Below are 11,557 nucleotides of genomic sequence, written 5' to 3'. Positions count from 1 at the left end.
ACGAAACACGAAACAGAAGGAACTACAATACTGAAGACAAACAAGAACGACAACAGCCACCCAGGGATAACCCAAAGGAACAGGACAGCAGCTTGGAAAGCCATCTGTGCTGCTCCAGCCTGGTAAAGAAAAACACAAAACAAAGAACACTTCTCAAAAGAAAAAAGGGGCTGGAGAGATGGCTCAGAGTTAAGGGCACTGGCTGCTTTTGCAGAGGACCCGGGTTCGATTCCCAGCACCCACATAGTGGCTAACAACCATCCTTAACTCCAGTTCCAGGGGATCTAATGCCCTCTTCTGATCTCTGAGGGCAATGTACCACACAGGTGTACCTCCCTACATGCAGGCATTACACACATACTCATACAGTAAAAATAAATCCTAAAATTATTCCTTTGTGTTTCCTCTCAGACAAGAGAGGTGTGTGGAAGGTCAAGTTTGCACGGTCACAAGTACAAATTCTTAGATGGTGTAACATTGTGGGGTGACAGCCCCCCACACCACCCTAGAAGCTGAGTTCTGTGTACATTTCTAGTGATCGTCATCTATAGTGAGAAGAAAGCCTTGGCCCAGGCTGCTGCTCTGTGGCAGGCAGATGTAATCAGGTTCCATGGGACAGAGAATAAAAACCTAAGGTTACTTGTTAATAAGTGGCCAAAAGACCCACATCTTGTAGGGCACAGAGTGCTCTTTGTTGCCTTAACTCTCGTTTCCTGACAATTTATGCTATGTTCTTCAAAGCACTAGCTGTACACAGTAGTGCTGTGGGGCTGTAATAGCACATGGTCCTGTCAGTATTAGATATTTGTAATTTTCCAACTCAAATTGAGATTTAAAAAAATTATTTTGTTACAAGTGTGTGTGTGTGTGTGTGTGTGTGTGTGTGTGTGTGTGTGTGTGTGTGGCCATACACATGTCATAGCAATCATGTGGAGGTCAGAGGACAACTTGCAGGAGTCAGTCATCTCCTTTCACCATTTGGGTCCCAGGGATCGAACTCATTGTCAGACTTGGCAGCAAGCACCGTTACCTGCTGAGCTAGTTTGTTGGACCCCACATTTTGTTAAGATACTCACTCTCGCTGATGGGCCATCAGAGGCTTGCTGTGGTGGATATACCAGTCTGGCAGGGAATAGGCCACCAGGGAGCCTTTCCTGGACCCGGCTGCAAAGTGCTTCAGTAAATCTCAAAGAGAAAGGGACATAGGACATGGTTTTGTGTTGTATAGAGCATTCCTAGCACCCCATAGGGGAAGCTGTGTGAATTTCCCTGGTGTGGCCTTTGCATGGGCTGACAACTGAGTGTCCTGTTTGGTGCTCAAGCAGAAACATCCCTCACACACCTTCACCTCCTCCCATGCTTCCTCCTCATGAGTGTGGACAGAGCTCCGGGTCCTGAGCTACGTCTACGTCAGTCACCACCACCACTCACTCCCTCAAGGGTTCAGCCCTCCTCTTCTCCAGGGCCCCCTAACCTTCAGCCAGCTCCAGGCTGGCTCCAACCCTACAGCCATCTGACTCTTCTATGCCACAGTTGTGGACCTGTCCCCACCCCATAGCTCTTTCCTAGAGAGCCTGCTCCCTCCAGATTCCCAGATGGGAAATCACCAAGAGGATGTGCCTGTCATTCTGGAACTCTGCTAAGGGGTACTGAGCACAGGCTCCTCCCCCTTCTGTCCCTCCTGTTCACTAATGTCCAAGAGCAGTGAGTGGGCAGAACTGGCTTTGCCAGATGATACCAACAGCCAAACAGTTAACAATAGCCAAGGCCATGGGAGCAACATGAAATGTTTACTCAGAAAATTCTTTCTAAAGTTTTTAAACTTTAAAATCCTTCTGTTGTGACTTAGAGAAAAGCTGGAGGAATGGTATAAATTCCCCTCACCCCTTCACCCAGATTCCGAACCCCTGCATTGTCCCACCTGTGTGGAACTCTGTTTCTTTTCCCTCCCATCTCCCCTTGTTAATACTGCTGTCTACTCAGCACTGTTGAGTGGCATGTCAGGCTGTCCCTTCATCCTCTGCACCTCAGCAGCTACCAACAAAAAATGGTCCTTACATAATCCCAGTGCCGCGAGGGCATTGGCAATGCTTTCATTGAATTTCAGGCCTTGGTCAGATTTGCCAGTTTCTTTACCAACAAAGGCAGGGGCTGTCTTGGTCCTGCCCCACCCGCTACTTTGCCTAGTCAGCCAAATGGTGTGGTGGGAGTTTGGAATGGTCATGTGCAGACTTGATCACCTGTCTTCTAATCCTCTTATGACATTCGATGTAGGGACAATGACAGCCAGAGGGGAGAAAAGTTTAGTATCTCTCAAAGTCACATGTTCCCAAGCCTAGCAGAGACTTCTGGGATGTGGTCCCTTAATCCTCTGACCAATGATTGAAGTCTATATGCCTTCCCCGTCTACTTGTATAAAAGTTAATTCTCATCCAAGATTGTACACATCCCAATCTCCTCAATGGGCCCAAGTTTCCAAAGGTTTGGACAAAGCACATAGATTTCGTAGTAATGCTGGTATGCAGATGAGTTTAGAAACAATGCCCCCTTTTCCTGCTCACAAGCCACCCAGTGCACCGAGGGCTTACCAGGTCTGCCACCTTGCTTAGGCAGCTTCACATACTCTGAGTCTGTTTCCTTTATCCAGTACCTCCGAGCACGGGGCATGTTCCCATTTGGGGAGTCTCCCAAATCACTGAGCCCTGGGATCTGGGATGCTGGTGGGGCACCCAAAGCCTTCTCAGAGCACTTGACAGGTACATGGTAATACCAATCTAGACAGGAGGGAGGCAGGCACAGTATTAGCTGGTGGAGGAGGACACGTGATCAGGAGGCCCTCTATTCCCTGCTCTGTGCACAACACTGGCAGGGCAGCACATGCCACAGAGCACATGAGCAAGAAAGGAGCTGCCAACTCTAAACATGTGTGACAACTTAGAAAAGCACAGGCCACAGTTACATTTCCAGGACCCCCAGGTATGCCAGCCACTGATGCTAAATGGAAGGGACAGCACCTCCTCCTCAAAGCTGAGTGTTCACACCTTCCACTGGTGTACTAGGTCCAGGACTATACAAATTCACAGTGCCTGCCCCATTCCCTATCTTCTTCCCTCTCTTTTCCTCCTTCTCCCATAAAATTCTTAGCTGTGTTTCCTGTGATGTTGGGAAACATGCTGACTTGAAAACTCCCAAATCATTTAAACCACTGTGGATATGTAGAACATCTGGCTAGGTGATGGTCAGGATTTGACAAGCTACATGTATTAAAATACTGATATGTCAGTTCTGTCACAGACACAACAATCTGATCAAACCTGTTTGCCACTTTTACAAGAGCAGAAGGAAGGCGGCCAGGGTGTGGTCCAAGAAGCCTCACCTAGTTAACAGCTGTGTTGGAAGTCACCACCTGCCTCCCACACCCACGAGCAGACAGACGACCCTGTGTCCCGTTGGCAGCCCAGCTGGACACCCAAGCACTACGTTGGAGGCCACAGTGAGCAATTGGAAGTGACAGAGGCCTGGATGGGTGTTAGAAGGGAGACTCACTGGGCCAGAGCAACCACCCATGATGGAAAACCTCCTCGAACTTAAGATTCAGAGACTTTAAGAAAGATGGAGGTGAAGCACAGTGAATGCAGGCTGGGTGATTTCTGTTCTGAGGAGGGAACTGGAGGCAGTAGCTCACAGGACGTCAGAAGAGGAACATTGAGAGCTGGTCCTGTCTTCCCTTCCCAAAGTGACACAAGTCCTAAGCAGAAAGGGAGAGGAGCTGGGCATGGCCTGACAAGGTGACAAGGTGACAAGGCTCACTAGGCTTTGAGCTGAGGGCATCGAGGAGAGGGTCTGTAGTCCGGCTTGCGACCATCCCTGAGACTCCCAGAGTGTGAACTTCTGTCAAGGGCCAAAGGGCCATAGGTGCTTTAGGTTAGTCCGTATCAAAAATTAACCAGATGCCAAAACATAAGGGAGAAAACTATCACATCAACTGAAAAGTTAATACCCCTGAGACAGCGATTCTTGATATAGACGTAACTGAAAGCAAAAATGTGGACTGAGAGGGAGCACATCCGAGGACCTGGCAGCTTGGCCTCTTTCTGTTCTCCCAGGCTCCTGTCAGTTTCTGTTGCAGTGTATTCCTCGAGTTCCGGCCTTGGCGTCACTGGACGATGGACTGGACGATGGACTTCAAAGTGTACGATAAAATAAACCCTTTCTTTCCCAAGTTGTTTTTAGTCATCACCACAAGAGAAAGCACATGAAGACAGGGGGTTTGTGTGGAAGTCAGTGGTTGATGTTGGGATGTCTTCCTTGGTCTCAGTTCTCGATCTTGTTTTGGAGACAAGGTCTCTTTCTGAACCCAGCACTTGCTATTGAGAATATACCAGCTGAACAGTGAGCCCCTGGGACCCATCTATGCTGGCCTTCTGCCCTGAGCTCTGGCATTACAGGAGTGCACAGCCACATCCAAGATTTACATGGGTTTCAGGAGACTGAACTCAGGTCTTCATGTTTGTGCAAGAAACAGATTACCTGAGTCATCTTTCCAGCCCCTGAAGGAAGGGTTTTCTGGTAAAGAATTATGATTGACAAGAGGTGTGCGTGTGTGTGTGTGTGTGTGTGTGTGTGTGTGTGCGTGTGCTTGTTAGTCTCATTCTACACAGAATATATTGGCCCATTTCCTACCCAGGGTTTAAAAAAATATATGGGTATATGTGTGTGTCTGTGTGCAGGTATGTACATATGATTGTAACTGCCTGTGGAGGCCAGAGGGATCAGGTCTCCTGAAAGTGGAGTTACAGGAGGTAGTGAACCGCCTGACATGGGTGCCGGAACTCAGGTCCTCTGGATGAGCAGTACGTGCCCTTAACCTCTCATCCTCTCTCTAGCCCCTGACCTCTCTGGCCGTGATGAAAATGTAATGATGTTCTCTAAAATTCTGAGGAAGGCATCTTCCTGCCAGCCTCATAGCTATAATAAATTACTGAACTGTATTTTATGAAGAGAGCATTGCTTATGTTTAGTTGCAGCATCACTTTGAAGCCAATCAGTGTGAATTCAAAGAGAAGGGTACTCATCCTCTCTCTAGCCCCTGACCTCTCTGGCCGTGATGAAAATGTAATGATGTTCTCTAAAATTCTGAGGAAGGCATCTTCCTGCCAGCCTCATAGCTATAATAAATTACTGAACTGTATTTTATGAAGAGAGCATTGCTTATGTTTAGTTGCAGCATCACTTTGAAGCCAATCAGTGTGAATTCAAAGAGAAGGGTATATGGTGAATGAAGAATGAAGAGGCCTTTAATCAGAAGACACAGCAGACTGCCAGACCTGAAACCCAAGGGCAGGGAAGTTTTCTACAGGCTTTAACGCTGAAAGTCTAATGGCAATCTTCATAGCCCACCTGAGTCAGAACTCCTGAGTCCTTTCTGGTCCTGTGAGTTATGACCAGCCATGACAGGTCCGTATTCTCCTGTGACCTCATGAGCAGCGATTCTGAGTGCAGCTAGAGGTCATAATGCGGTGGGCGGAACTTGGATTTCTCTGGGTGTACTGAGAGGAGGAGAGGAGTGGCACCCTGTGCGATTTCCTGGGATCTAGTGTGTATCTGTGTAGTTCTTTGAGGTTGGGTGTTGATTTACATGTATGCTTTTGTATTTGTGTTTGTGTTTGTGTGTGAGTGTGTATAGGGAGTGTGTGTTTTGTGCATATATGTTTGTATCTGGAAGTTCTCGTGTTTGAGTACAGAAGTCAGAAGTCAACTCGGCTGTTGCTCCTCAGGTAGGCCATTCACCTTATTGTTTCAGACACGGTCTCTCACTGGCCTGCCACTGGCCAAGTAGACCAGGCTAGCTGGCCAGGATCTGTCTGCGTGGACAGTCTGATATTAAAAGCACAGGTGGCTGGCCTGGGTCTTTTTACATGGGTTCTGTAGATGGAATTCAGCCTCAAGCTGCATGGCCAGCAAATTACCTGTCAAACTGTGTCCCCCTCCTGGGTGTTCAGTGTTTGATTTTCAGTGCTTCGGCTTTATTTCTGATTTCTTTGACTGGTTCTGCTTTTCAAGATTTCTTGGGATTTTGTTTTGAATTTCTTCTCCTTGGTTTTCATTCTTACTTCTTTCTTAGTATGTTTCTTTAAAACTTTCCTTTCTCACTTTTTTGGTTTTCTATTGATTTGCTGTCAGTAGTTGCAGAATGTACAATTTACACAGATTCGGCTGTGGTTCCACTTTTTGGGTTCTATTTTTTTTCTTCTTTTGGTTTAAGTTTCAGCTTTCTATGGTTTCTCTGTCTTATTTACTTCTGTTTGGAGTTTCTGTCTTCCTTTTTTTTTTTGCCCTGGAATGCTTGATTGCTCTCACTCCTTTCATTTCTTTGAGTCACTTTATATGTGACTCTTGTTTCTCTTTTTCAGGAAGCATCAGTTGCCAGCATTGGTGAGCTGTGAGCTTCCCACCTTACTGCTTTGACAGCCAGATTTGGTTTGGATTTTCTGGGTCCTGTAAGTATATCCGGTTCTGGTTTTCTGGTTTTTTATTATTATTTTTTTTTGTGGTTAGTTCTTGGTTAGGTTTTAGTTTTCATTCTTGATTTAGCTTTTTCCCTCCCACTTTTTTCATTATGTTCTTTGACTTTTCATTGTGTCTCAATATTTTATTTTACTTTTCAATTTTTATTTTTTTACTTTGCTTTATTTCTTCCTCCTTCTTTTTCAGGGAGCATTGGTAGTAATTGTAGCTGCCATGTCTTCAGTGTGGGAGGAGGAGTTGGAAGAGCCCAGCCCGGTGCCCAGTGCCTTTAAAGAGAAAACCTTCCATTCTCAATATACAGTGTTGAGGACCCTCGGCCAAGGGAACCAGGCAAAGGTCCTGCTGGCCCAACACCGCCTGTCGGGCACCCTTGTGGCCGTGAAAGTGCTTCTGAAAGAGAAGCAGTGGTGCAAGCCCGTGTTCTCCGAAGTTGACATCATGATGATGACTGAACATCCAAACATCATCTCACTTCTACAAGTCGTTGAGACTGAAAAGCGAACATACCTTGTTATGGAGCTGGTACTGGGGCAGGAGTTGCTTCAAGTCATCCAGAAGACTGGTGGCCTGCTCGAGGAGGAGGCCCGGGAAATATTCAGACAAATAGTGCGGTGGGCTACTGCCACGACAATGGGATAGTGCATAGGGATCTGAAACCTGAAAATATAATGATAACTGAGGTTGGAAAGGTCATAGTGCGGTGGGCTACTGCCACGACAATGGGATAGTGCATAGGGATCTGAAACCTGAAAATATAATGATAACTGAGGCTGGAAAGGTCAAAGTACTTGACTTTGGGTTCAGCACCCAAGTGAAGCCAGGGCAAAAACTGAGACATCATTGTGGGTCTCACGCATATGCTGCCCCGGAGCTTTATCTCTTCGACAGTTATGATGGCCCCAAGGTCGACGTTTGGGCCTTGGGGGTGATATTATACTACATGGTAGTAGGTTGTCTTCCATTTGATGCAGTCATTGTACACGACCTTCGGTGGCAAATTGTCAGAGGGGAGTATTTCATCCCTTGTCACCTGTCAAAAGAGTGCCAGGACCTCCTCAGGCTCCTACTGACAGCCAATCCAAGACGTAGACCCACACTGGACGAAGTCGGATCTCATCCCTGGCTTATGAAAGACAGAGAAGACTTACCAGATGACTGGGAAGAGATGGTCCCCAGACAGCCAGACCCAGCCATAATGCAAGCCATGAAAGACCTTGGGTTTCACGCCAAAGATACCAAAAATTCCTTAATTAACAGAAAATTCAACGAGAGCATGGCAACTTACTGTCTCCTTCACAGTCAGGCTCGACAGGAGCATGGGCCCACAAGCCAGGCTCAGCCCATAAATCCAGGGGTCACACCGTTCCCCTCCCTTGAAGACCCTGCTACTTTCAACCTGGCACCAAGGAGGAGGGCAAGTGAGCCTATGTGCAAACAGCTGTGGTCATCCTCCGATGATGAGATGTCTGAGTGGGACCAACAGGCAGGTCAAAGAGGTGGCAGATGTGCAACTGGATCTGCCAATCCTCTTGGTGGCCCCGTGAGGAGGATGCCAATTGGGAGTCCAGCCTGTCAATGTGCCATAAGTGCTCCTTGCCTGTATTCAGCGAGTGGAAAGGAGGGAGGCACCGAAGACCTCCAATCCCACAGCTCATCCCCACACAACCAACCAGTCCCCTGTAGACCAGACCCCAATGTGACTGAAGCCTCCAGCCAAGGCCGGCGCAGAGGCTTCAGGCTCTGGACCCAGAGAATTGGAAATTCTCTCTTGAGACTCTTTTGCTGCCTACCATCAAGGAGGAAACCTCGCCTAGGGCAGAACAGAGTCTCCCCTCAGAAATGAGGGGACAAGGGAAGTCACGAGAACACGTAGCAGGCACGATGCAAGTATGTCTGGTCTTCTTCCTTTTCAGTTTGCATTGAGCTTGTCAGAAGTCCATTGCTTGTGACAAGACTCTTGTTTTCCCAATCAGTGTAGCACAGTTCTGCTTTCTAAGTACTTTATGATTCTTCCTCCATCCCAGGCTTCCTGTGTCCTCCCACTTCTCTCCCGACAGGGACTCAACAGCACTACTGTCTGCTCAGCTCCAACAGGTTCCTATGCTGATCCCATCCTCTAGCCTGGGCTCCACCTCCTCCCTAAGCCAGCAGCTCCTCTGAGGTGGGAACTATAGAGCCATGTGCTCAGGGACCTTCCACCAGTGTCAGGCCCCAACACAAGTGGCAGTCAATCTCAAGAGCTGCAGAACAGAGTTTTAAAATTTGCAAATGCAATATAACATTCTTGAGTCTTGAAATCTATAACATGGAATTAGCCAACAAGTCTTATACTGACCATGAGTAAAATAGAATTTGCTGGTTACTTAAAATTCTCCTTCCTCCCACATGCACACAGTCTTTCCCAAACTCATTATCCTTTTGTCCATAAGACCTAGTGATATTTTTATAGAATTTGTAAAAAGATTTCTGTCTTTTAAAAAAACATCCAATTTTTATGTGTATGAGTGTATTATCTGCATGGGTTACACCCATGTGTTATGCTTGTCATGCAATACCACTCGAGGTCAGAAGAGGGAGTCAGATTCTCCTGGAAGTACAGCTTCGGATGCTTTTTAACTGCCATGTGGGTGTCGGGAATAGAACCAAGGTCCTCTGCAAGAGTAGCCAGTGCTCTTAACTTCTGAGCCATCGCTCCTGTCCCTAAAGATTTATTTCAAAGACCAAGTTAGAGAAGAAAAACAGTAAAGTGTGAAATAATAGTAAGTCAGGAAAAAGCCCAAAGAGGTATTCTGCGAATTAATTTACATAATTTGTTATTTCATTAGCCCAGAACAAAACTAACATGTCTTCTTCCTTTTATTCTCTCTTGGAAATCCTGTCTTGTGCTGAATTGGAAGAGAGGGTGACATCAGACAAACGGCTCAGGAGAGGATTCAACAGCAGCAGCAACAACTTCCTATTCCTGTTCTTCCCGCAGGAATCACTGACTGGCTGTTTAAGTGTCAGCAGACTCCTGGAACCAGAAGCCTCACCACCAGAATTAGGGAAGGGTTCAGTTTAACTGAGCATTAGTACTAACAGAAGAGACAAAATATTCTCTATAGAACTAAATTTCTCCCTGACAGAATGCGTGGAGGGCACAGGGATGCTGCCTGCTTTTTCCTTGTGGGGAACAAGTCCTCCACGCTGACACATTAGAATGTGTCTTGTCTAAGTGCAGACACAGATCATGTATGAACCTTAGTGGCACTGCTGAGACTGAGCCCTCCACTCAGTTGTGGGGCTGCTGGACAGGACTGTCAAAAGAGGGGCCATGAAGTGTGGCCACCCCCAGAGGTAGGGCTTCCCTTGGCCATGTCTTCTCCCAGGCCGTCAGCCTAGAGGGCAAACTGTGCAGTAGACCTGCCCCTCATGGGCCTATCCTGTTGGACCTGCCGCTCAAGTTGGTGAAGCCTGACTCCCAAATGCTTCTTCGATGGGCCAGGCATGAACAAGTTCGTGACAGAAGGGCTGTTGGGAACCACAGGAGATTGGACACAGCAGCAGCGCTGGTGGGCAATTCTCGGATTTGCCTATTGATAAGCAGAGACCATGTTCACCAGTGCTGCAAGAGTTTTGAATTTGTCCACGTGGTCCCCTCACTGTGCCTGAGGGGAATTTCACCCAGCACTTGCACACTGGGCAGAAGCAATGCAAAGGCCTTGGCCTCACTTCAGTTGATGGACTGGATGAGACCCAGAAGTCACTGAGTCCCTAGACATGTTGGAGGTACAAGCAGCCTAGCGTGCTCCCGACAGTGGGAATGACTGCCCAGCAGCCACTGTGGTCCAAAGGGAAATTCACCAGAAGTCGGGGGCAGGGTTCCCTTCAGTCTGCTCAGGTCAACGGCTGGCATTGCATAAATAAAGTTACATGTCATGTGATTAAGGTTAATGGTAGAAAATTTAGTATTTACATTTACATGTTTGGTGAAAGTTTCATATTTACACTTAAATATATCGTCAATAATGGATGCCAAGGAGGTGAGGAAATGCAAATTGCTTCATTTGGGGGATTGGTCTAGACGTGTGTTAAAGCTCCAAAGGCAGTTTTGGCCAGGAATTCCATCTCTGGGAATCAAGCCCTAGAAAGCTGAGCTCACTGCAGAGAGAGGGACATGGAAGGATATTCAAATAGAGTTGGGTGAGAGAGAAAATACCAGAATGTTCCATGGGTGGCAGCTGTTGACTGGACACAGAGTACACCCAAATGGGACCCCGTGTATCACCTTGGATGCAAATGTTCTGCATCTTTTAATAGAAGACATGTTAACCATGTCTTACTAAGTGGAAATGCAATTTCTACGTGCCTGGTCCAATTCTGAGATTCTCTCTCTCTCTGTCTCTCTCTCTCAACATAAAAAGATGTAGATTTGAGCTTCTACTCCATAACACTTCATCTACCATTTTAAAGTGACTCTGTGGCCCTCATGGGTTAAATACATATTATTCCCAGGGTTTGTCATCAGGGCCCTTGGTAGGAAGAGAGCTCAATATGTGACTGTCCTGGATAGTCCGTCTGCCAGGAGTGTCACCAAGCACCAACACCCAGAGGAGAGCAAGGCACCCAGAGAACACACTGGACATATGTGTGACTGTTCCTGACTCTAAAAGTCCCTCCCCCAGGAAAGTAATGGAGGCTTGCTCTAGGAGTGCAAAGATGATCACTGCACACAATACACTAAGAAACCCTGGCACACATATGGTGGAGGAATGTGGGAAGCGAGCACAGCTGAGTCAGCCAGATGGCGCCCTGGCTGGCTGCCAAACCTTGTGCTGTTTACTCCAACTCTTGGCTGATTGCCAAGGCTCGCGATTCCCGCTTGTTTATCAAAAGTATAAGCCAACACAGGTGCTGCCAGCCTAACGATCTTGCTACATGCCTATGAGCTACACTCTGCCTGGCCGCTGCACGTGTGTAGCCCTGATTGATACCGGCTGGGGGGAGGGCTGTTGGAAATGCTATATAAAGAGCTGAAGTGTGTAATAGA

The 11,557-nt window shown here is 47.2% G+C and overlaps 1 protein-coding gene and 1 pseudogene across 1 annotated transcript; both read left to right on the top strand.

Annotated features, from left to right (window-relative positions):
- Positions 1-3: 3 nt before the first annotated feature.
- The window catches only part of LOC103735211, a 41,414-nt pseudogene continuing 29,860 nt past the window's right edge, over positions 4-11,557 (top strand).
- LOC103735207 (sperm motility kinase 2B) lies at positions 6,234-10,451 on the top strand. Its single transcript, XM_008834361.3, has 3 exons — positions 6,234-7,139; positions 7,225-8,415; positions 9,426-10,451. The coding sequence occupies exons 1-2, from the start codon at positions 6,742-6,744 to the stop codon at positions 8,369-8,371; spliced, it is 1,545 nt and encodes a 514-aa protein (XP_008832583.2). The 5' UTR covers positions 6,234-6,741; the 3' UTR covers positions 8,372-8,415; positions 9,426-10,451.

This window comes from Nannospalax galili, unplaced genomic scaffold, assembly GCF_000622305.1.
Source record: "Nannospalax galili isolate Female #2095 unplaced genomic scaffold, S.galili_v1.0 scaffold3317, whole genome shotgun sequence".
NCBI lineage: Eukaryota > Metazoa > Chordata > Mammalia > Rodentia > Spalacidae > Nannospalax > Nannospalax galili.
Note: the sequence above shows the minus strand (reverse complement) of the source record. Positions and strands in the feature narration are given on the sequence as shown.